We start from the raw sequence: 26,629 nt of genomic DNA on the forward strand, positions 1-26,629 counted from the left end.
TCATTGGGTATGAGAAATCCCACTCCGCAGGTGGGGAAACTGAGGCTCAGAGAAGTGACCCAATGAGAGCTGGAGCCAGGTTTTGAAACTGGGCACAGCTCCAATGCCAATGGACTTCCAAAGTTACCATGTGGTGCGAGGGAATCTCCTCACATCAATGCCCCTGTGATCTCCTTCAGGGAACCACGTGGAAGGGGTACCAGGTGAAGACCGTAGACCCTGGGTGCATCCCAGGGCCTGGCATACGGGATAGGTTTGATAAGTGTTGCAGTAATAAAAAGAAGGAATGAATGGATAGATGAAAGGAAGGGACAAACATGGAGAAGAATCTCTAAATGAGACTGTGGGAAGAAGGCTCTCACAGAACAGACAAACGCTGCACAGAGAAGTCTGCAGAGCCACGCGGCCCCTGCTCCCATGCAGACCTTACCTCTGAGGAAGTCGGCTTACAGTACCCAGCTCCAAAGACCAGGTTCTCCAGAGAAATGCTGGACTGTTCTGGCCCCGCGTCTGGGCCGCCTTTGCCAAGCCAGGAGCCTCTTCCTGGACGAGTGAAACTAAAATAGAGAGAATTGAAGGAGAAGAAGGCTGTAAGGAAAGTGATGCCTCCGTAAATTCAGCCCCTCTTGAATGAAAGGAAGGAGCCCTCATGCTACAGCGGCTAAAGCACTTGGCTGCTAACTGAAAGGTCAGCAGTTTGAACCCTGTGGGAGAAAGATGTGGCAGTTTCCTTCCGTAAAGATTTACAGCCTTGGAACCCCATGGGACAGTTCTACCCTGTCCTACAGGGTTGCCAGGAGTCAAAATCAACTCGACAGCAGGTGGTTTTGAATGAAAGGCCCCCAGGTGGCTCAAGCAGTTTGCGCTCAACTACTAACCTAAAGGTTGGCAGTTCAGACCCACCCAGCAGCAGCACGGAAGAAAGGCCTGCTTCCATAAAGATTACAACCAAGAAAACTCTACAGAACAGCGCGACTCTGTCACGCGGGGTTGCCACGAGTTGGAATAGACAGCAACAAGTTTGGTTTTGGTTTGGAGGAATGGTGCTAGGGAGCCTACGGAATAAACCATTTGGAAGGAGCAATTCATTCCCTAGGAGTCCTGGTGGTGCAGTGGTTAAGCACTCAGCTGGTAACAGAAAGGTCAGCAGTTCAAATCTACCAGCAGCTCTGTGGGAGAAAGATGTGGCAGTCTGCGTAAAGATTACAGCCTTTGGAACCCTATGGGGCAGTTCTACTCTGTCTGATAGGGTCGCTATGAGTCAGAATTGACCACAGCAATGGGTTTTTTTTTTTTTTCTTTTAGTTCATCCCCTAGTGGGTGTTTGGAAAGGTGAAGGGACGTGTTTAGATGTCATGATGATAAGGGAGTACAACTGGCATGAAGTCTGGGAACCAAGGATGATACCCATCCTACTATGTGTATGACCATCTGGAGCAAAGCAGAAATGCCCACCCTAAATGCCAGCACCACACCTGCTGAGAGACATTGAGGCAGGGCTGCAGGTGGTGTGGGTGGGAGGGGCAGGTGGAATGGGCTCCCGGCAAGAAGGACAAGGTGAGGGTCAACCTGGCATGGTCTGAGTCCTGACTCCACTGCTGATGCTGGCACCACACACAATGGGTTCCTTCAATCTCAACCCGAGTTTCTGTGTGCCCTTCTGTGGAAGAGCATAAAACATACCTACCTCCACAATTCACACACAAACCCACTAGGATAATGACTGTCAAAGAGTGTCACCATCTATAAAGCACTCATAATGCCAATGCTAAGTGAGAATATTATCCGTAAACATCCAGATCCTGCCAAGCTCTAAGACTTATCCCAAAGACAAAGTGACATGGTGTAATAAAAAAAAAAAAAATTTTTTTTTTTTCCTGTGTAATAGCAACTATCAATTTTAGGATCAAAGGTGATTATGAAGGGCTGTGGGATCTATTTGAATTCATCTTATTTGGGGTTATTTTTTCATCTTTCTCTACCTTTGCGTTTTGATTTTTATCAATTGATACACTGGTGAAGTTTACTTAAACTCAGCTTTTTCTTTTCTTTTAGATCTCTTGCCTTAAGTACCCTAATGGTTAACTGCGTTCTCATCTAGTGAACACTATTTTATTGATAAGTCTTATTCCCCCTGGTGAGATTCAAAGTCCCTGATGACAAAGAGGGTCTTGATAAGTGTTCAGTCTCAGAAGGCATCATTTCCACCATAATGCTCAAGGAATATTTCATCAAAGAGGTCTAAATTCTTGCTTAAAATACAGATGGAGAAATAAACTTTACATTATAACTCTGTTAAATTCATTCATTCAAATATTTATTAGGCTCATGGCCTACGGTGTGTTAGGTGCTAAGGTGGCATGATTTTGTCTAGAGAGAGAAGCAGACAAATAACCATAGATATCACACAAGGAAGTTAAACTCAGGTCACTGAGCACAGACGAGCACCTTATAAACCAAACTGGGTGAAAACACAGAGAAAGATGACTCGTAAGAGATGATATTTAAAGAACACGGCCAGGTGGTAAAGAGGGAGTCAATGAAGCCAGACTGCCTGGAGTACGAATCCCAACGTCATCACCTACAAGCTGTGAGACATGGAGCAAGTTTCTTAACACCCCCCCACCCCCGCCCAGTACCTCCTCCCCAATGCCTCTGTTTCCTTGTGTGTGAGAAAGGTGGATACTGGAACCTCAACTACAAGGCTATGTGGAGATTCCATTAGATAAGCCAAGTATGGGATCAGCATAGTTCAAGTCTACCCAAAGATGCCTTGGGAGAAAGGCCAGGCGATCTACTTCTGAAAAAGCAGCCATTGAAAACCCCATAGAGCACTGCTCTATCCTGACACACATTGGGTCACCATGAGTCAGAGTCAATCTGACAGCAACTGGTAACTGGCAGTGTCTGGCAAATAGTAAATGATTTAACAAATGCCCCAAATATTATCCTCACGATCATTGTTCCATTTTTCCTTTAGTTGAGATTTATTTAAAGCAAGCCTAGGATTTAGCTAGAAGGAACATTCCAGAAAGTTGAACATGCCTATTCAAGGGACAGACTGCAAATTAAAACAATGTGTCATTCATTCATGTGTGACCCTCAATTAACTTTTCTGGTAGAGCTGAAGATCTCAACCAAAAAACAACTGTACCCATTTGAGGGTTAAAATTAGATTCTTCTGTTTCCGTGAAGGTGAAGGGTTTTTTGAGGTTAAATTTTAATTTCACACCTGTTTCCCACTGATCAGATTTAAGTGATGTTGCTTAAAACTGCTTTTCCAGAAAAGCTACAGCGTGCCCTATTTGACAGGTATTTTCCATAACCTTAAAGGGTTCCCTTTGTTCCCAACTACTGTCAGTTCACAAATAGAAATTCCTCCTGCCAAACCCAGAGAACAGAAGACAGTGCTATTTTTACCGCCATTCCTGGAGCAGCCTCTGTTCTTATAAATTTCTCTGGGTGCTCCATGCCTGGCAAGGTTGCTGCAGACAAACTTGCAAGAGACTATTTTCTTTAACAAGGTCAAACTTTCCACTAAGAAGCTCCAGATCCCACAATCCTCGTTAGAGTATAATCAGGGCTCCCAGCAGCAAAGGGGCGACACCTGCGTTTCGCTGCCGTTTCTGCAGCTGCCACGCTCACCATTGCTGGCTGATCACCGTCTGCCCCTAACCTCCTGCCTCCACGCTGATGGAATTTCCAACTCAGCTCACTCACAGCTGCCAGAGGCGTCTTTGCCAAACACAGGCTTCACCAGGTTCTTCTGCTTAAACCTCATTAATGCCTCCCTCTTACCCAACGAAGGGACTCTCAATTCCTTAACGCCTCATTAATTGTTGTCACTGTCAGCTGCCGCTGAGTCAGGCTCTGACTCATGGTGACCCCAAGCACAATGGAACTAAACACTGCCTGGTTCTGCACCACCCCATGATCGGTTGGAGATCAGACCCTCGTGATCCATCGGATTTTCAGTGGCTGACTTTCGGAAGAAGATCTCCAGCACTTTCCTCCTAGACTGTCTTAGTCTGGAAGCTCTGTTGAAACCTGCTCAGCATCGCAGGAACACACAAGCCCCCAGTGACAGGCGGGGGTGGCTGCACATGAAGTGCATTGGCCAGGAATCGAACCTGGGTCTCCCACATGGAAGGCGAGAATTCTACCTCTGAACCACCAATGGCCCACATGCACTCAGAAATCATCTCGCCCTGCCCTTTAGCCCTACCTGCTCTTTATCTCTGGGTGAAACTTCTCAGCTTGAGGCTCATGGCTTATTTGATATACATCAGTCATCTCTCCAATCCCAGTCAGGATCTGACATCACCTCTACCAAGCACAGCCGGGATCTGACATCACCTCTCCAGTCCCAGGCAGGATCTGACATGACCTCTCCAGTCCCAGGCAGGATCTGACATCACCTCTCCAGTCCCAGGCAGGATCTGACATCACCTCTCCAGTCCCGGCCAGGATCTGACATCACCTCTCCAATCCCTGCCGGGATCTGACATCACCTCTCCAGTCCCGGCCAGGAACTGACATCACCTCTCCAATCCCTGCCAGGATCTGACGTCACCTCTCCAATCCCTGCCGGCATCTGACGTCACCTCTCCAATCCCTGCCGGGATCTGATGTCACCTCTCCAATCCCTGCGGGGGTCTGATGTCACCGCTCCAATCCCGGTCAGTATCTGATAGCACCTCTACCAATCCCAGTCAGTATCTGACATTGCCCCATTTGCAAGTAGAGCCCGCAAATGGAACTTGTAGCTGGGCATGGGACTGGTACAGGCACCCACTGTGTGGGCAGCTCCACACAGTCACATTCCATGGTCCAGGGCTATGTGTCTCAGTTCTTCCTCACTGACCCCAGCAGAGAATAGTGGCACAGGACATGGACAGCAAAGGCCCTGCCACACACTGGTGAAGACTGGAGTCTCACCCACATGCAGCCCTGAAAAGCCGTCTTGAGGAGGAACGTTGGGAAAGTGACCCCCCCAAACTCCGTGCTTCAAGACCCATTCCTAAATCCCCCACTGCACCTCTGTATCTTTTGCCCACGTGCATGCGTGATGCTCTTAGATGACTTGAGGCACAGTCAGCCACATCAGGTCCATGTCTGAAGATCACAGTACAAGCTTCTCGCTACTGCTGCCACCTATGCCCCTCAGCGCATGCCAGGACCAGTCGTTGTCGAATCTATTCTGATTCATGGCAACCCCATGTGTGTCAGAGTAGAACTGTGCTCCTTAGGGTTTCAATAGCTCATTTTTCAGAAGCAGATCACCAGACCTTTCTTCTGTGGCACCTCCGGGTGGACTTGATCTGCCAACCTTTCAGTTAGCAGCCAAGTACATTAGCCGTTTGCACCACCTGAGGACTCCCCCTCACCGCCTAGAAATCACAAAGCCTCAGCGTTTCATGGACCTTGGAGGCACTGTGGGACAAGCACTGAAGAGGAAGCAGGACCTAACGGGTGGGCGTCTGCATCTGAACACACAGCACCTGGGGGGCTGGGGTCCCTACCACGGCTGGGGACTGTCCTTACTTGAGATTCACTAAAACCCTGTGTGGGTGGGACGCATCAGTGTTCCTATTTTAGAGATGAGGATTCTGTGGCTCAATGACTTCAGGTGACTTCTCAAATACCATGCAGTGAAGCCAAGAGTGGCATCCAATTCAACGATCCCATCTGAGTGTGCGGTTTCAGCGTCTCAGGTCCGTGCCAGGGTCCCCTTGACTCCTGCTGTCCTCTACGCACACTTACACATGCACACACACACACAGACACCCACATACCACACACCCATAGACACACCACACACACCCACATAGCACACACATACACAGGCACCACACAACATACCACATACACACCACAAACACATACACACACACGCACAATACCACACACACACCAAACATACATGCATACACACACACCTACACACATACATGCATGCACACACCACACACATCACATACATGCATATACCACATACATCACACACGCACACACACACACAAATATACACACTTATGCACACATACCACATAGGTACACACACCATGCACGTATATACACACATATGCAGATATACACACACAGGTACACACAATACACCACACACATGCACACACACACACACACCCCTCCCATTTCCCTCAGTGAAATCCGGAGTCTAAACCTTTAGCCTGAAAGAAGCTCTTCCGGTTTGTGCTGGTCTCTCCTGGCAAACTCCACTAGTCTCGGCCACACTTGGGATAGAAGTGTCACAAGACAACTGAAGTGGCCACCCGTACTTCAAGGATCCCTCAGGACATAGTACCTGATCAGGGGCTGCTGCAGTGCCACCAGGGCGGCGTGGACCGTCACGGAGATCACCGACAGGTGGAAGTAGTCGAACATGACAGGGACCTGGTGGTGCAGACCCCTCCGCGGGTGGAAATGCAGCCCCAGCGTGCGGCTGCTGATCATGGGCACTCCGGCCACATCCCGCAGCCTGGAAGGCAAGCGTGGGAACTTGCATTAGTGACGGCAGTGGTTCCTGCCACACCCCGGTGGGCACACAGTACACCTCGCTATGGGTCAAGAGCTGTGCATGTGCTGTGCTGTCTATCCCTGGAAGCACTCTGCCTGGAAGAAACCGTTTCCCCAGGATTGCAGATGAAGAAACTGAGGCCAGGAAGAGGAAAAGAACTCACTAGACGTCACACCACTGCTCCGCGACAGGTCTAGGGCTCCCACTCCTCTGTCGCTGTTACCAAACTTCATGTTAGTGATGAACAAGGCCCTTTTCATGTCTCTCCTCCCCACCTACTCATTTCCCCCCAGTCACCAGTGCTGCACTAAGATACCACGTGGTGGCCTTTGTAGGTTTGCCTTCCCTGAAGATTCCTGCTGCCTAAGGGCAGGGGCTATGACTGACACAGCTGTATAACCCAACACCTAGCATAGTATCAGGTGCAATGGGGAAGTTGGCCAAATGCCTGCTTATTAAAGTGAACAGCTGACTGAATGAATGGATCCCTCCTGTTATAGACTGAACTGTGTCCCCCTGAAAAGATACAGCCAAGTGCTAACCCCTGGTACGTGTGAACGTGAACTTGTTTGGAAAGATGTTATCAGTTAACATGAGATCATAGTAGAGGAGGCTGGCTCCTAGCTCAATCCAAGTGGTATCTTTATAGAAGAGATGCAGAGAAACACGCAGAGGGAAGACAGCCACGTGAAGGTGCATCTAATAGCCAAGGAACATCTGGAACTACCAGAGCTGACAAAGACAGGAAAGGATCTTCCCCTAGAGACTCTGGAGACAGCACGGCCAGGCCAACACATTGATTTGAACGTCCAGCTTCCAGAACTGTGAAACAATAAATTCCTGTTCTTATAAGTGACTCACTTTATGGTTCCTTGTTACAGCAGCCCTCAGAGACTTATACAACCCCCAAAGCACAACGGCTGACTAGTGTGCCCAGCTTCAGCAGGAATTCCAGACCCTTACCTCTCCTCTAGCATTCTCATCTTCTCCTCTAGCATTCTCATCTTGGTTCATGCCTAATTCCTGAGAGAGAAACCAATGTGCAGGCATGACCCAACTACAGAGTCTTTGGTTACAAAAAAGGATTTAATTATTCCTTAGGTAAAAGCTGACCATGCTATCCCTCTCAAGAGGGATGGGCGCTAATCTCAAGCTCTGAAAACCAATCACCCAGACTCTGCAAGGCTCTCTGGCTCAGAGGGGGAGGAGAGCTGGCCTGAGCATGTTCAGGGACGAGGACAGAGAGCTCAGAGAACTTTCAGGGAAGATGTGTCTCCTTCCTCCATAGATGAGGAAACAGGCATAGAGAGCAGAAGGTGAGGGAAGCAGTCTCCCAAGACCCAGCCCAACAGGCTTTGCTTCCTTGACACTCTTGTTGCTTATAGTTTGTGTGTAGATGAATAATGTCAGGGAAAAGACTCAGCTAAAACACTGGAGCCAGTGCAATGCCATGGGGAGACCAGGACAAAATGACGGAGAAGTAGGGAGTGGGGGGTAGTGGATACCCCAAGAGGCTCAGAAAGTTGATAACATTTACATCCACTTAAATTCTGACAATTTGATAAGGCCTTACTGTGAGCCAAACACGGTGCTTTTTCCTTTATCTGATGAATATCATATGAGATATTTACTAGTGCTTTCCATTTATAGATGAAGAAGCAGAGCCAACGTGAGTTAATTGTTCATAGTCACAGGTGAAACTGAAGTTCTAGACCCTGGTTTGTCAGACTCCACAGTCTTTTCTGACCTAATGCACAATATTGCCCTGAATCTATTCAGACACAGGTTAGTAGGAATCACAGGGATAGCCTTAAAGCTTGACCAACAGGAGGTAAAATCATGCCAGGATCTCAGAGATGTCAAAACCATTAACAAGAATTTAGGTCATGTTAATAGGAGTAAAGACTTAAAAAGAGAGAGGTGATAGTTCTGTGTCCTGAAATGGATAGAACCAATTCATGCTGTTCTTGGGAGGCAAAGTTTAGGAAAGACAGAGATAAGCTGAATAGTACTGAGACGCAGAATACCTGGGTTCTTATAAAGGAAATAAAAACAATCGAACACAAAACAATAAACAAACAAAAACGCATAGAGGAAGAGCCCTGGTGTTTAACCTGGAGATGAAGAAATGACTTACAGAATTTGCTTATCTGAACTGTCATCTAGCCTGAGAAATTTCCGGGGTGCTCCCAAGGGATAGAACTGAGATGGACCGAGGGAAGGTTCACAAGGGATGAATTGCTCCTTTATATAAAGGATGCTCTAATAGAGCTTTCCAGGGCAGATGGGCTGTAATGGCAAGCAATGAGCTCCAGGTCTTTGTACAGCAGTTGGGCCTTTGCAGAGTAGTGGATAGGTATAAAGGTGAGGTGAGCCTAGAATGGGGATTCTCAACCACAGCAATACTGATGTTTGGACCAGATAATCCTGTTCAGGGGGGCTATCGTATACATTGTAGAATGTTTAACAACATCCCTGGACTCTACACACAGTATGACAGTAGCTCTCCACTCTGAGATGTGACAACTGAAATGTCTCTGGACATGGTCAAACAAACGTCCCTTGGGGGCAGATTGTCCCACACCATCGAGAACCACCGAACCAGATGGACTTTAAGAGCCCTGCGCCCCTGAGCTCAGATGTCACTTGTCTCTGTTTATTCCTACTCAGGCCTGCATGGAGCTGAAGAAGCTATCAGCCTGGCCATGTTTCAAAGCCTAATGTGTACCCCCAGGATGTGCTACAGAGTCATCATCATCCTTAAACCCGATTTATGGAAATAAAAAAAGATGGCATTTTCAACTCCTCCCCAGCGTCTGGCTTCCTCTTAGCTAATCATACACTCCATGAGATGCCCTGCTCTCATTGTTATTAAGTGCTTCTTTGCATTACCGAGAGGAAGCTACTCATCAAAGCCTAGCCCCATTGCATCCAGGAGCCATAAATAGGAAGAAGACATTCAGTAGCAGGCCATGCACTTGGCTCGTTGTATATATGACCCCTCTAAATCTTCATAAAGACCTCGGAAGTGCATATTCTGTAATGATGCCCATTTCATAAATGAGCCTGCTGAGACTCAGAGAAGTGCAGAGGCTCACCCAGTGTCTCACAGCTGATGAGCACAGAGCCTAGGTTGCCGAATTTAACGTACTTTGATTGGGCTCATCTCTTGTACACAGGCTCTCCAGTAGCTACTGTTCTGATGGCAAGAAAGCCCCATTCCCTGTGTCCTTGGAGGTAGATCGCCAGGCCTTTCTTCCTAGTCCATCTTAGCCTGGAAGCACTGCCGAAACCTGTTCAACATCATAGCAACACACAAGCCTCCACTGACAGATGGTGGTGGCTACACATGAGGTGCATTGGCCAGGAATCGAACCTGGGTCTCTTGCGTGGAAGACAAGCATTCCATCATAGAACTACCAATTAAGGCATCCATTTTCCATGGTCCAGATGTGGATTTTGTGGAGAAGAATCTTCCCAAGAGAGCTTCCTTAAATGAGTGACCCCACCTTAGAAGGCCTCACTCATACCAGAGAACAGCAGGAGGAGGCTGCTAAATAGAAACAACTCCAAGAAAAGCACAAAAACACCCCAAGAGAGGCAGACCCAGCATCGGCGAATGAAGGGCTCTGCTCACAACAGAACAAGTCAATGAGGAATCCCTTCTGCCATCTTCCTCCATCTTCACCTCGCCTCACCCTGGAAGGACCACAAACCACAGGGAGGGAAGAGGTGAAGGGAGACATGAACACCCCCCAACATGCCCTGCTTCTGCGCTGGGGGTTCCTACCCCGAGGAAGGATGGGCCTGGGGTTGGGTGGGGTGTAGGAAGAGGGCAATGCAGAGAAGGTATACCTTGGATGAGAGTTTAGAGTCTGGTATCACACTTGACTGGATGTTTTCAAACCTGAGAGAAGGACTATTTATTCCTGAAAGAACCTGAAAAGGTTTTGTAAAATGACAATGCACCCCCAGGGTAAGGAGGAAGGAGCCACAGAGCAAGTTTAAAGGAAGCAGTTATGCAAAAGAAGGGCCCTGCTTCCTTATTTAATCAGCAGGTTATGCATAAATGGATTTTCAATTTTCAGGGAGTTGAAATACAATAGCAGATATTTAGTACTAAGATGCAGAATGCTGACAGAACCTCTTTGGTTTGCAGTCTCATAGAGTCATTAATACAAAACCCCAATTAAAACTGCCTCCAAAATAAATGGAGATATCAGATAGGAGAATGCACCAGTTAATAAAGCCAGGAAGTCAGTTTTCTATGTACGCTGCATTGAGCTGTCTGCCTGTAATGCACGTAGTTTGAGATGACCCCACATTTGCAGGTAAGCTGTGACAGTGGATAGGCACCGAGGCTTCTCAGAAATAGGACATCTGAGGCTCATGGCCATGAGGGTGGCCCAGGGGTGGGGAAGTGGTGGTGGGGGGACATCACTCTACCATGGCTCAAGGAGCTTAGTGACACTCACTGTTGCTCACTGTCCGTGAAGTGCAGGTCCACCTTGAGCTGAAAATCTACTTCACTTAGTGCATCTTCCACCTACAAGAGAAACAAAGTCCAAGGTGTTTCAGCAGCCAGATCCTTCTGAAGAGAAAATAACTGCTCTATTTCCTAAGGTAGAGAAAAAGCATCTTACCACCAAGTTAATAAGCCATTCATGCTTAAAGTAGAAGTCTATGTATGTTCCATGGGTATTACATGGAGAACAATAGAAGGAAAGGATAGATGGATGGGTGGATGGGTGGATGGGGGGGGTGGATGGGTGGATGAGTGGGTGGATGGATGGATGGATGGATGGATGGATGGATGGATGGATGGATGGATGGATGGATGGATGGATGGATGGATGGATGGATGGATGGATGGGTTCATCCATCCATCTATCTCGTCAAGTTTGGGAAAAGTCATTTTGCAAAAAAAGAAGAAAAGAATGCTAACAGGCTTCCTTACTGCAGGGCTTTTGACAGCTTCACTTCCCAAGCAGATGTGATCCAGAGCCCTGTTATGCAGGAGTAAAGTGTTCCATAGGACTTGCTTTGGAAGGGTGGTGGAGTGAAGTTGTCTAGAGGAAACCCCGCTTGGTTGGAGTGATAGGGCGACAGCAGGGGCTACACTCTCTAACCCCTGGGCAAGCTCGCGTGGCAGGGCATCATCTTCCACGTGGACAGAAAAGGAAGCAGATGCTCACTCAGGAGACAGGAGCCATCTCCCAAGGTGACTCAGCTTCTTTAGAAAGCAGATCATCCCCTTTGTCTTGAGATGCATTCCATTTAACCACTGACCCTGTAAGATGATGTTTTAGCATTCCACATCCTACCCATGGCTGCTTTCATCCTTAGCTAATAAAACGGTGCTCTTTAGTTAACGTCAGGAATCATCCTGTTCTACCCGCCAGCTTCTCACAAACACCTAAAGGACGGTAGCCCTTAGGTCTTCGTTCCTCAACCTAAACAACCATCCTAGCCATCTCAAGTGCAAATGGTTTGCTAAATATCAGATCTCAGCCACCACTACTCACGTGGGCCACCCTGTCTAAGCACCACACACTGTAACACGACTAGACCTTCTCCTCACCCCCAGGCTGGAGGGAGCCCTTCTCCAACAATGCACTGCTTCTCTTCTACTTTAGCATTTAACGTCTCCTTTTATCATAATTGCTGGAAATCTTGGTGGCATAGTGGTTAAGAGCTATGTCTGCTAACCAAAAGGTGGGCAGTTGAAATCTACTAGGTGGTCCTTGGAAACTCTATGGGGCAGTTCTACCCTGTCCTGTAGGGTTGCTATGGGTCAGACTCGACTCAGTGGCAATGGGTTTGGGTTCTTTTTGGTTTATTATAATTGCTTTGAACCCTTGGGTGGTGCAAAGGCTTTGCAACTCAACTGCTAAAGGCTGGTGGTTTGAACTCACCCAGTGGTGTCATGGAAGAAAGACCTGGCAATCTGCTTCCAGTAAGATTACAGCCAAGAAAACCCTAGGGAGCAGCTCTACCCTGTAACACATGGAGTTACCATGAATCAGAGTCAACTCAAGAGAACAGTTTTGGTTTAGTTATAATTTCTTACTTTGGGTTTATAACCTGGAAGCCCATGGGCCAAACAGGATCTGTAGACAGGGTTGGTTTGGTCCCCATAGTATTTATTTTTGCATTTATCTTAATAAGTTGTAAGTGATTAAAAAGAAAGCTTTTGAAGTCAAACTGCATGAGTTCAAATTCTAGTCTACCATTCAGTCTCTTTGTTACCTTGGGCATTTGAAAAGCAGGCAATTTCGTATTACCATTGCAGGTTTCCAGCTTCTTCTGAAGATAATTCCTGGGCCTGGCAATGCTGGGCTGGCACTGGGAAGCTCCGTTAGGATCAGGCACGTGCTCTCCTATCTAGCACTGGCTCACTGACAGTAGCTGTCCTGGCTATCTTCCTGCCTAGAGTCCCCAGCAATCTGCATCCCATTAGGAAGGAGACTAGCCTTAATTCATTCTGGATCCTTGCCTCCGGGAATAGTGCCTGCCACATAGACAGTATCGAGGAATCTTTGGGGAATAAAGCTCTCTCCCCACCTCCACCTTTTGTTGTTGCTGCTGTTGCAAGAACACCCTGATCCCAGAGATCCAAGTTCCCCACCTCCTTGGAGACATGTTCCTGGTTAAGCAAAATTCAGGCAGGAACATATGGACTGGATTTATCTTTAGGTCCCCAGGGTTTAAAATTTGTTATAAAAAAACAGCACTTAAAGTTAACATTTTGCTGAATCCAAGCACTATAAATAACTTCCTCTTCTAGCTTTGTTTTGCATAATCATGGACCTGGCTTAGTACACACAACACAGGCAATACACTTTCTTGCAGCCAGTTCCATGGAAGTGAGGTTGGCGAAGTAAGCTCTCCCAACCAACTTCTGTGCATGCATTTTCTTGGCTAACAAAAATTCACCATTAGCTCTAGTGTTAAACTCACTGCAGTTCCTTTGGAACTAGGAGAAAAATAATTTGCCCGGGTGAGCTGTAGCTAGACTGCACCCGGCTGTGACTCCGTGGATGTTTCAATGCAGAATGAAGACAATGCCTTCTTTAAGCATTCATTCACCTCTGACTGCCTGCTCCTCCTTCTAAACACACACACACACACACACACACACACACACACACCCTTCCCTTCCGCTTCATCTTGGTTAAAGACATCATGTTCCGTCAAAGGTCATTTTTCCACCACCAGGAAGCATCTTTGTATCATAGTGGAAATAATACCCAGTTTCCACCGAGTTGACTCCAACTCATGGCAACGCCACGTGCATGAAAGCAGTACTGTGCTCCACAGGGTTTTCAATCGCTGATTTTTCAGAAGCAGATCATGGGGTGAACAAGTCTGTCTTGGAAGAAATACAGCCAGAGTGCTCCTTGGACGCCAGGATGGCGAAACTTTGTCTCACGTACTTTGGACACATTATCAGGAGGGCTAAGTCCCTGGAGAGGGACATCACGGTTGGTAAAGTAGAGGGTCAGCAAAAAAGAGAAAGGCCCTCAATGAGATAGATGGAAACAGTGGCTGCAACAATGGGCTCAAACTTAACAAGGATTGTGAGGATGGCACAGGACTGGGCAGTGTTTCGTTCTGTTGTACACAGGGTTGCTATGAGTCAGAACTGACTGGACAGTACCTAACAACAATAAATCACCAGGACTGTCTTCCAAGGCACCTCTGGGTGAATTCAAATCTCCAACCTTTTGGTTAGCAGTTGAGTACATGAACTGTTTGCACCAAGCAGGGATAGTAGTAGCTAATTCTTACCAGAGAAGTAAACACTATGTGGCAGGCACTGAACTACCACTATAAATATACTACCTTATTTAATGTGAATAAAACTCTGAGCAAGAAACATTGTCTCCCATTTTCAAATGAGGAAACAGTCTCCACAGGGCAAAGATACTTTCCTAAATTCAAACAGTTTCTGAGTCCCACAGTCAGGATTCCACCCAGGGCTCCACCTCCTTGGCCTTTGCCCAAGGTCTAAACTGCGTTCTAGGCTGCACATTCTTTCACCGATTGGTTTTAACTCTCACACCCATAATGGCGGCCCTTTTGACTTCTCTAGTCTTCACTTCTCTCCTGAGTTCCACTACAGCCTGGTGGTTAAGATGGCAGCTTTTGAAGTTAAGCTACATGGGTTCAAATCCTAGCTCTACCATTCAGGGTCTTTGTGACCTTGGGCCAGTCAATCTCTCTAAGCTCATTTTATTATCTGTGAAATGAGGGTAGAATAATAACACCTACTCTGGAATACTGCTATTAAAAATGAATTTTAAAATGTATATAAAGGACTTAACACAGTACAGGAAAAAGAACAATTCTCAACAAACATTAGTTACTGTTGCTATTTTCAACTTACGACTGGACATGGCCATCTAAAAGGTCCATCCCTCCACCAATGCAACATGGCATTCTGCACGCTAGTTGTACACACAGGCCTTACGATCAGGCTGTCTAGATTGAAATCCTGACCCCAGAACTTCCTAGCATGTGGTTTGGACAAATTGCTTAGCTTCTCTAAATCTCTGGATCCTCACCTGTCTGATGGGAATAATAAATCCCCATAATGCTATCGTGATGACTAGTGGCATACTCCAAAGCATTCAGCATCATGCCTGGCACACAACACACACTTAATCAAGGGAAGATACTATTAGCGTTAAGATCATTGTGATTGCTATTATAATGTAACCTGAATTCACATCGCTCCCTAATTAAACCCTGCCATCTTCCGACTGCTCTACCAATGGTATCTCTGAGGTATTTCATGTTCAAAGCTTAGAGTCAACTTCTACTCCACTCCCTTCCCTGTGTGATGGCCTCTGTTTCTCATGGTTGACTTGCAACCCAGGTCTAGGGGTTACATGCAGCTGCCATGCAGCTCACCTTCAAATCACCCTTTCCATTCACATTATCGCTACCTTGACTGTGGCACTCATGGACACTTACATGGGCTTACAGCAATGCTTTCCATGTCCTCAATCTCCTGGACCCCTGTTCCATATTTTTGCCAAAGGAACCTTTCTAAATCCCAGTTCTCTTCCTCCTGACTCCTGAGGGAACCACTGCCTTCAGAACAAGGAAAACATGAGGTCTTTGAGGCTCTCCATGCTATGTCCTCAACCTTGCTTCTAGCCTGGCATCCTACCTACAGACCCCATCCTGTCCTATTGGCAACAATGCTGCTCTCCAAAGTTTTCCACTGCTTTCTATGTCCTTGCCATCCTATGCCTGGACAGCTCTTAACTACCTGTAGCAGAAATCCCACTCATTCCTATTCATCAAAATCTTGAGCCAACTTCCCCCGCTAGAAAAAAAAAGAAATCTCTGTCTGATTCACTGGGTCTCAGATGGGCCCAAACCACCACCCATCTGGGCTGAGCAAGCACCTCCATAGAACTGTGATGCAGTGCTCCAAGGAATCACACCTGGGAAACGCTTTTCCTTGCTACGGGTATAAAAATGCACACTGTCCTTAAAGCCTATGCATCTCATTACTAACAGTGCTCCTTAGAAGCAAGGATGGCAACACTTGTCTCACGTACTATGGATGTGATATCAGGACAGACAAGTCCCTGGAGAAGGACATCATGCTTGGTAAAGTAGAGGGTCAGCAAAAAAGAGAAAGACCCTCAATGAGATGGACTGAGACAGTGGCTGCAACGATGGGCTCAAGCATGGCAGCAATGGTGAGGATGGCGCAGGACCCCGCAGTGTTTCGTTCTGTTGTACGTGGTGTCACTATGAGTTGGGAAGGGCTCAATGGCACCTAGCAACAACAACCACCTTCTTTTCTGCATTATCTGCTGGGAAGCTTAGTGTTAAAGTATGTGGGCCGCCATTTGTCAATGTCCAGAGTTATGTTAGCACATTCTGGTCTGTTACATTTACCTCAGGCTTTAATTTCCTTACCTGTGTTTTCCCTTCCACCCAGCTTATTCTATTACTCTTCCCCCTCCCACCTACTTTTTCTAGTTTATGTATTTTTATAAGCCTTCTCAAATATTCTGTGGGATTACATAGAGTGTATATACATAAAACACCCACCTCACCCTCACACTCATTTACTCTTTGCAACTCTCATTAAAACATCCCCGCTTCTGCCTTAAACTGTGGCTAGTTCCGTCTTCTTGGGACCTCACTGCACGACTGCGTCTTCTGTGTGTCCTGTAGCACGGAGAATGTCCAGCGTGTGATGGACAGGCATTGCACACGCACAGGTGGGTCATGGTGATGTTTGCGTGTGTGCAGGTTCACATACTCTGCCCACTTGGCTATAGCAGGGTTTTGGTTGTCATGAGCAGATAGATATTCATTAGAAAAGAGCTAATTTATCCATTTTGCTTTTATGGGTATATCCAATTTACTTTAATTGCCACTGGCTTGGATATAATGACTAGTTGTTACATTGTTGGCTTCTGTATAGATTATCCCCAGTACAATAATAAATTATTAGCTATAGAGACAAGCAATTTGGTATGCAGAGAAGAGTAACACGTGCTGTCAGACTCCCTGTAAAACCTGAGAGCTAAGGCTGGTTACGGAAACCCTGGTGGCGTAGTGGTTAAGTGCCACGGCTGCTAACCAAAAGGGTCGGCAGTTCGAATCTACCAGGCGCTCCTTGGAAACTCTATGGGGCAGTTCTACTCCATCCTATAGGGTTGCTATGAGTCAGAATCGACTCAACGGCACTGGGTTACTGGGTGGGTGAGGCTTGTTACAGCCTCACACCAGCTAAAGTTTGGGTGTTGTGGAAGTTACACCTTGAAAGGCTTTTAGCTATGAGCGATAGGAGTGAGATTCTGGTGGTATTAGGATGGAATAATGGCCCAGATGCCCCAAAAATATCCAAGCTCTGCTGCCAATAACAACCACTCTGCCCGGGAAGCTCTATGGGACCGACATGGCAAAGGACATTGGCTTATGAGACATAAGGTGCAGTTCTCTTACTAGAATTTGGGAAGCTGAGCTTGAGTCTGAGGCCTGGGAGTTCCTGAATACTCAAGGCAATCGATGGGTATCTTTTCCTAGATTAAGTGTATCAACCAACGTCCTGGAAAGAAATGGGCAATCTACTCAAAATGAGGAATCTAAATAGACCATATTTAAGGTAGTATTGACAAAGATGCAGGAGGATTTAGGGAAGCAACAAGGGATGGCTCAGTGTCTGAGGGTTGATAACCACAGGCTTTCTTACCACCCCAGGCCTGAGGGGTGAAGCTGAGCCAGCGGTTATCAGGACTGGAGAGGAAGCTCTATGGCATACGGCCACTGACTGCAGCTGGGACCTCTGGTGGGAGGACACAGCCAGTGGTAATGTTGGTAAATATTTAAAAACCAGCTCTCAAAGGGAATATAAACAGCCCTGCCTTGTAGCATTTGCCAGTTTCTGTTGTATAAATACTTTGTCACACCTGATTTCAAGCCACCAATGTAAAGACGCTGAACATGGAATTTGGAAGAGATGTACACATTCGGGTCTAGAAACCTGGTATGAGCCGGCTCACACACACCACCGGGCGCAGCCAACTGTGTGACCCAGCATTCAAGGAGCCCGGGGAACAGTGTTCCGGCCCGCTCTCCTCCCGCACCCCCGTCCAGTCACCTGCAGGACTTCTCGGAGGCTGAACTCAGAAACCAAAAGATTAGGAAACTAGTGAGCAGCCCATTCAGTCACCTTCCTGGGGTCTGAAGTAGGTCAGGAAGGGCAGAGAGGGGGATGGAAAGGCAGTCAGAAGGTGGTCAGCACCGCTAATCGGAGTTTCTTTTTGTCTCTTCAATTTCAATTACAGATAAACCATCGGTCGTCACTGTGATGGCGTAAGGAAGATGGAGGTCAGTTAACTGAAGGCTCCAGTGGGTTGGGTATGTGCAGCTGGGTGTGTGTTACTCGCAATTTTACCGGAGGCAGCCCTGGCCCAGGAATGTCATATAAGCAAGGGCTGAGGTCCAGACAAATGGGGCATGTGGGAGCTGTTCATTTCTGCTTGGACAGAAGGTGTTGCAAAGACCCGAAAAAGTAGAGGATTCCCAGTCCAATTCATTCATTCATTCCCCAACTAAGTCGCCATTGTTAAGCATCTACAGTGTGACCCTGTGGCATGTACCAAGGCTGCAAAGGAAGATAAGATACCCTGGCTTCTGGAAAGCCTGCAGGATGGCTTGTACTTGAGGTTACATAGAATGAGCAAGTATATGAATGAAAGAAAGAGTAAAATACATAAAGAAATAAACATAATGCATGGATACATACATAATACATGTATACAGACATACATACAAACATGTATACATACATACATAAGGGCATGAATGCTCTAAGATCATGAATCCCCGTCTGTCAGATTCCAGAGCAAATTCCATAGCTCCTGCTTCATTCACCACTTACCTGGCAGAGGATACAACAGGCACATGAGCGGGACAGTGGCTCGTGGCTGGCAGTACATCTATGACTTACCCTTTCACCATCTAAGAGCAAGTGGGCTCGGAAGATCACGACATCGTTTATGGGCACCTCTTCGTTCCTATACAAGATCTGAAAGACGCGGCTGTGCACAGTGTTCTCGTGGACGCAGGCTGAGCGCAGGCTGGAGCTCTCTGCAAAACAAGAAGCATAGGAGCCCGTGAGCTCCAATTCTATCCCAGACCTGTGGCCCCATCCAGGGTCTATCCAGCTCAAGGAAAACAATGGTCCCAAATGCATTCTAATTCCTAAAAGATTAAAAGTACAGATGAATGAGACTCCATCATACAGGGATTTCTGTTAATAGATTTGGGCTGGTGTCTCAGAAGAATCTAGTTCAATCCTTTACTATGATTGTGGCTAAGCCATTTGTCATCTGGAGCAGTTTGACGGACAGCTGGTTCAGGACTCCTCATCTGACCCATTTCTTGGTTATAATGAAGGGTCAAAACCCAGACATACTAATAAGCACAGGCCTGCAGATCTGGGCCTGACAGTCTGACGCGTTGTTCTATTTGAGAAGATGAATGTTGCTGGTTTCCTACCAGTACTGTTGAGTAGCTAGATGGCCACGCAGCCCTGCCCCAATGAGCCACTGCGTAATGGGCACAGACTAGCCTCCAGGCAGCCATTTTCTTTTTTTTTTTTGACTGCCAAATTCCCAAAGACTAATACAGCCTGCCAGTTTTAGAAAAACACGCTACTTCTGTCTGACTGTACAAATGCCAAGCTTTTTGAGAAGACTTGCTCAGCTGGTGGCACAGTGGTTAAGACCTACAGCTCCTAATCAAAAGGTCAGCAGTTTAAATCCACCAGCCGCTCCTTAGAAACCGTATGGGGCAGCTCTACTCTGTCCTATAGGGTCACTATGAGTTGGAATTGATTCGACGGCAATGGGTTTTAGTTTTGTTCAGCTTTATGTCCTCCGATGCATCCTGAATACCCCTAATCTCTAAACGCTTATTGAAAGTGGAGTTCAACTTGAGGAAGACAATCTATGCAATGATGTTAAGAGGCTTACTGCATCTACCCAGCAGGGTTTATTGTGGGGAACAAGTTGGGGAGCTCTTCTGGATCACTTAACACCAAAACTACACAGCTGGAAAACATATACATATTTTAACACGCGTAGCGCTAGTATTCACGTGATATAAGCCAATGACTACATATTCATAACAGTGACCAATGATGGCACACTTCACAGTTTACAAAATGCTTTTCCAATGTGTTACATCCTGTAATCCTTATAGAAAATCCCTCAGGTAAATTCTCCAGATAAAGAGACCAAGATTCAGGGAAAAAGCAAGTGTCTTGGTGTTATGGATTGAATTGTATCTCCCCCACCCCTGCCCTCCAGAATGTGTGTCAACTTGGCTAGGTCATGATACTCATTACTGTGTGCTTGTTCCCGCCACCCCTCCAGAATGTGTGTCAACTTGGCTAGGCCATGATACGCATTACTGTGTGCTTGTCCTCCATTTTGTGATCTGATATAATTTTCTGTTGTAAATCCTAATCTCTGCCTGTGGTTAGTGAGGCAAGACTAGTTTATGTTAAAGAGGATTAGTGTGGGATGCAACACCCTTACTCAGGTCACAGCCCTGATCCAAGGGAGTAAGGGAGATTCCCTGGGGTGTGGCCTGGGTCACCTTTTATCTTACAAGAGATAAAAGAAGAGAGAAGGGAGCTGAGAGTTAGGGACCTCAAACCACCAAGAAAGAAGCACCAAGAGCATAGTGTGTCCTTTGGACCTGGGGTTTCTGCGCTGAGAAGCTACTAGTCCAGGGGAAAACTGATGACAAGGAACTTCCCCCAGAGCCCACAGAGGGAGAAAGCCTTCCCCAGGAACAGGTGCTCTGAATTCAGACTTCTAGCCTCCTAAACTATGAGAGAATAAATTTTTGTTTGTTAAAGCTGTCCACTTGTGGTATTTCTGTTACAGCAGCACTAGATGACTAAGATACTTTGTATCTGCTCTATGACAAGGCATTGTGTGGATTCATTCTCACATCTACCCATTCAACAGCTGAGAAAACAAAGTCTCCGAAGGAAAATTAATGAAATACACCCAATTCCTAGCAAAGGGTAGGTTCGTGACAAAGGCATACTAAACGAATAAAACAGTATGATAGAATAGAGAGCCTAGAAAAATTAGCCCAACCAGCAAAGAGAACCCCATGGGCATTGCACCCTGCCCCCAGATGGCTTAATGTACTCCTGGGCAGTAGGGATAAGGGCTCACTGTCACCTCCAAATACACAGTGGCACTTAAACCAACACAGCTTTGTAGCTTCGGAGTACGAAACAACTACAGAGTAAAATCCCAGGTCATTTCCAAGGCTGCTGAGACGTGCCTACTCTAATTTACCCTCCACTGGTCAAGAGCTCAGGGTGCTGACCAAAAGGTCGGCAGTTTAAACCCACCACCCACTCCTTGGAAACCCTATGGGGCAGTTCTACTCTGTCTTATAGGGTCACTATGAGTTGGAATCGACTCAAAGAAAATGGGTATGAAGGAAATATTATTGGCCTAATGTAGCCCTAGAGAACGCTGATGGTTCAGAGGTAGAATTCTTGCCTTCCATGTGGGAGACCCAGGTTCAATTCCTGGCCAAGGCACTTCAGGCACAGCCACCACCGTCTGTCACTGGGGGCTTCCGTGTTGCCCTGATGCTCAACAGGTTTCCGCAGAGCTTCCAGGCTAAGGGAGCCCTGGTGGTGCAGTAGTTAAGCACTCAGCTGCTAACCGAAAGGCTGGCAGTTTGAACCCACCAGTCGCTCCATGGAAGAAAAATGTGGTAGTCTGCCTTCATAAAGATTTACAGCCTAGGAAACCCTATGGGGCAGTTCTACTCTGCACTATAGGGTTGCTATGATTTGGAATCAGCTTGACAGCAGTGGGTATCCAGACTAAGACGGACCAAGAAGAAAGGCCTGAAGATGTACTTTTGAAAATCAGCCAGTGAAAACTCCATGGATCACAACGGTCTGGTCCACAACTAATGAAGGGAATGGCAGAGGACTAGGCAGTGTTTTGTTCCATTGTGCATGGCAGGGACCATGTATCAGGGGTCAGCTTTATGGCAGCTAACAACAACATGCAGCCCGATTTAGACCTGCTAGATTCAAGATGCTGTGGCTTTAAAACAGAAGTGATTCTTGCACACCAAAGCCTCTCTGTATGCATTTGCTGTACCCCACCCTTCCTCCATCACTGCCAAAGCCTAGCTGATCTATAAGCCAGACCAACAACATGGCAGGGGATGGATGGCTCAAATACTCTGAAGGACAGAGCAACACAGAGCTCTCTGGGGCCAGGGGGGGTCAGCCAGCAAAACAGTTGCATCACTTGCCTTCTTGGGAAAATCACATCATCTCTTGCAATACCAGCTTCCTCATTTGAAAAATGGGCACAGCTACTCTGACCTCCTGACTGCTGGAGACATAAAGAGGATAAACCACATTGAATCCGAGACAAGACATGTCCTGGGAAGTCAATATCCAGCACAATGATTTTTTAATTTTCTTTAGAGAGAAAGGCCTGAGCATTCTCTGTTGAATACATTTCCACTGGCCACATTTTTATGGGAGATTAAGCTCCTCTGATTTTGAGTGGATTGGCAAATGAGGTCACAGGGCTCAGTGGTACTTACTGAAGTTCGCCAAATCCCAGGGTTCTCCATTAAGCCCAGAATTAGGCATTTCTCATGCCCTGTGGGACTTTCCAGGTCATTTTCTCATCACTACTAAGTAGGGCATACAACAGCTGTCTTTATACAGGGGAAGGCGAAGGCTTGCTGGTTACGAGATGCTTCTAGGATTGTGGGCATTGCTGGGACAGCCCCTGCCTTCTCTGCCCCCATCCAGATCCTCTCTTCTTTAGCAACAACGTCCCGTGTTGGGACCCCTGGCTGTTATCCTTGCTCCTTGTTCCTGATATTCTGAAGGAAATGCTACTTCCCTCTCCTTTGCAAAGCTGATCCTGGACATGCATAGCCCTGGCTCGCATGCTCATTCTGTGGAGCTGTCCTTGGCAGACAAAGGCACTATTTATCACGTGCCGTTCAGCCTCCTTCACACACCAGGCACTGGGTACCCAGCCTTAAAGATCTTGTTCGTGCTTAGGGGTGCTGCCCTTCGTAGCTATGGAAGAGATATACTTTTTTTCCTCTTTAGGATTTACTTATTATTCTCTTATCCTATTTCTACTCAAGAGGTCCAATCAGAAGATATACACTAGTGTCTGCCCCCAAATTTGTCTTCTTCTGTATGTATGAATTAGAGTTGGTTCAATATGCAAGTACCCAGAAAGAAAAGAGTGTGAACTGTAGAGAAAAAGAGGTAGAAAAAAGGAAGGTGGGTGAGTTCCTGGTTGGTGCAATGGTTCAGTTCGATTGCTAACTGAAAGGTTGGCAGTTCAAGTCTACCCATAGGTGCCTGGAAAGAAAGGCATCGTGATCTATTTCTGAAAAAAATCAGCCATTAAAAACCATGTGGAGGGCAGTTCTACTCTGACACACGAGGGGGCGCCATGAATCAGCATCGACATCTACTCTGACACACGTGGGGGCGCCATAAATCAGCATCGACTGACAGCACCTGGTAAATGGTATTTTACAACAACAAAAGAAGAAGGTGGGAGGAGAGTAAGTGGGGCTAGAGAAAAGAGAAAATGGTAGGGGGAAGAGGAGCTGTCCAATGGCTCCCCACTGTCAAAATAACACCTTCCAATGGCTTAATCTGGAATTTCAAGCCAGAGGGCCAGAGCAAAAAGAGTTTCAGGTTGTACCAGTTTTTCCCAAAAAATCAGTGATATTATTAATACTTTGCATGTCTTTGCACCTCTAAGATGAAAAACCATGCAAAAAACATGCAAAACTCAAAGCAATGGCCTTCCTGCTCCTGAGAAACCACTCCATCTCAAGAAGGCTAGGTGGGCAGAAATTACAACATGTAGGCACTGCTCGTTCTTTGAGTCCAAGTCAACCACACCCTCGTGGGCATGTGCGTGTCAACTGAACCCTGACCCCACTACAAGACTATGATCAGCCCAGTGACCATGGCTGTACCCACGTGGAAGCTCCACCTACCATCACGTTTGTGCTAAACAGTCAAAACTCTGAAAGACCACTCCCAGCCCCTACTCCCCATGCCTGAGCCAGCTGGGTGAGGTCTGGACTGTTTGAGGAATAAGATGCTGAAAGGCCATCGCTGACTATCTTCAAATCTAGGCCATACCCTTATTCGAGAATGCTCTGATACATTAGAGGCCACCAAAGTGGGAAACCCCATTAGATCATGAGTCCCTCAAGGTAGGGGCCTTGGCTTTCAAATGGCTTAGATTAGGATCTCCTCTGGTAAGACACGCATATATTCTAGACGTGCCCTCACCACCCTCTGGCTGGAGGGGCCTTGAGAGGCCAGTTAATCTGAGCTTAAATGAGCCAAGAACCATGTCCTGCCTACTCTCCCAGTAATGGGGAGGGTTAAAAGGCATCACGAGTGAAAGTGTTTGCTTTTAACTGTAAAAGTGTCAAACACGGAACAGATTTCCTGGTAAGATGAAGATAATGATGATGACTTTTTTTCATTTTTTTTTAAATGCCAGGTAATTTTCTGACTGTTTCTAGGAACAGGCAGGGCATAAAGTCACCTTGAAAGAGGATCTTATTATCATTTTCCATTTCTAGGAATAAGTAGAACAGAAAGCTACCTGGAAGCAGATGCTCATAGTTCTTCCAGAGGAAAATCCAGAGTGTTCCTCTTAGCCATCCGTGTACCTGCTACCTGGCTGGAGGTCCAGCCTGTTGTGAGTTGCCATCAGTCAGCTCTAACCCATGGTGACCCCATGTACAACAGGGTCCTGGCAGGGGTGGACTGACCAGTAAGCATGGTACACACAGGCTTACTTGTCTTAATTTACTAATCTGAAATGCACAATTTCAAATGGGTTGCACCACATCTTTGATGTGGTTAAAAAAAAAAAAAAGGCGAAATTCTGCACTACAGATTAGTAAGTAAGCACAAGTAAGGCCGTGCATACCTTCCTTATCAGGTAATCCATCCTCTGGTCCTGCACCAAATTCCTGACTGTTAGCTTGCTCGAGTCCATTGTTGTGACACCATATATTTTGAGTGCCTTCCAATGCAGGGGGCTCATCTTTCAGCTGATATCAGACAATATTCTGTTGTGATCCATACGGTGTTCACTGGGAAATTTTCGGAAGTAGATCACCAGGCCTCTCTTCGTACTCTGTCTTAGTCTGGAAGCTCTGCTGAAACCTGTCCACCGTGGGTGACCCTGCTGGTATTTGAAATACTGGTAGTATAGCTTCCAGCATCACAGCCACACACAAGCCCACACAGTACAGCAAACTGACAGATATGTGGTGGAGTGGCAGTTTAATACCTGGGGTTTCTGATTCTTGGACAGGTCCACAAGGAAACTCAAGTTACCAGATACCAGGGCCTGGCAAAAATTTATATTTACAGAAAGCTCAAGTAGGCCAAAGAACCCAGCAAAAGTACCATTTAACTTACTGAAAACAAGCAGGGCCTGCTGCTGCAATTTAGCAGTCATCACTCTCCTATCATGGAGCCCTGGTGGTGCAGGGGTTAAAGCACTCGGCTGCTAACTGAAAGGTCAGCAGTTTTAACCCGCCATCTGCTCCACAGGAGAAAGATGTGGCAGTCTGCTTCCACGAAGGTCACAGCCTTGGGAACCCTATGGGGCATTCTACTCTGTCCTACAGGGTCGCTATGAGTTGGAATCGACTCGACAGCAATCGGTTATTCTCCTAGCTCCTAATTACTTAATTGCAAACCACTGTGACCTACCTATTAGCGTGAGCCCAGTAAAGGCCAGCACTTGATTGGCCTCATTAGCCAGCACGTGCGTTGCTACCTAGCCTCATAAGTAAAAGGCCAGCTGTGTTGTCTCTAGCTTACTGTGGTCATCCAACAATCCACAGCTGGGCCTCTATCAGATTGGCCCGAACCGCTGAGTGGTCTCAGGTGAGCCCATCTGGATTTCAGTAACAGAGTCCAGGACATGGCCTTGTAACCTCATGCCTCTGAAGGACAAGAACGGGGTTTCCTTTAGAAGATGGATTTGCTCTTGCCTCCACCACATGTGTGATGTGTAGCTGGGAATGGTGCTTACCTAGCCTGAGCCTCCGTTTCCCCAGCTGAACTGGTGACACACATAGAGTTGTATTTTGGCCGATATTTTTACTGTCATTTTAAAGAATATCAAACATTTCCCTTGCTTTCCATTTAAAGTACCTGTTGTTGTTGGTAGGTGCCATGGAGTCGGTTCCGACTCATAGTGACCCTATGCGCAACAGAACGAAACACTGCCTGGTCCTGCGCCGTCCTTACAATCATTGTTATGCTTGAGCTCATTGTTGCAGCCACTGTGTCAATCCACCTCATTGAGGGTCTTTCTCTTTTCCGCTGACCCTGTACTCTGCCAAGCGTGATGTCCTTCTCCAGGGACTGATCCCTCCTGACAACATGTCCAAAGTATGTAAGACGCAGTCTCGCCATCCTTGCCTCTAAGGAGCATTCTGGCTGCACTTCTCCTGAGACAGATTTGT

At 46.8% G+C, this 26,629-nt stretch overlaps 1 protein-coding gene across 1 annotated transcript in view; it reads right to left on the reverse strand.

Moving 5' to 3' along the window:
• Positions 1-26,629, reverse strand: part of FAM135B (family with sequence similarity 135 member B) — a 166,873-nt gene that overhangs the window by 78,246 nt on the left and 61,998 nt on the right. Inside the window, exons 3-6 of the mRNA XM_003408304.3 lie at positions 19,026-19,165; positions 11,014-11,084; positions 6,326-6,499; positions 431-557 (exon numbers count right to left, since the gene is read on the reverse strand). Coding sequence (XP_003408352.2) covers positions 431-557; positions 6,326-6,499; positions 11,014-11,084; positions 19,026-19,165 — 512 coding nt within the window. The remainder of the gene's footprint in view (positions 1-430; positions 558-6,325; positions 6,500-11,013; positions 11,085-19,025; positions 19,166-26,629) is intronic.

This window comes from Loxodonta africana, chromosome 14 (genome assembly GCF_030014295.1).
Source record: "Loxodonta africana isolate mLoxAfr1 chromosome 14, mLoxAfr1.hap2, whole genome shotgun sequence".
NCBI lineage: Eukaryota > Metazoa > Chordata > Mammalia > Proboscidea > Elephantidae > Loxodonta > Loxodonta africana.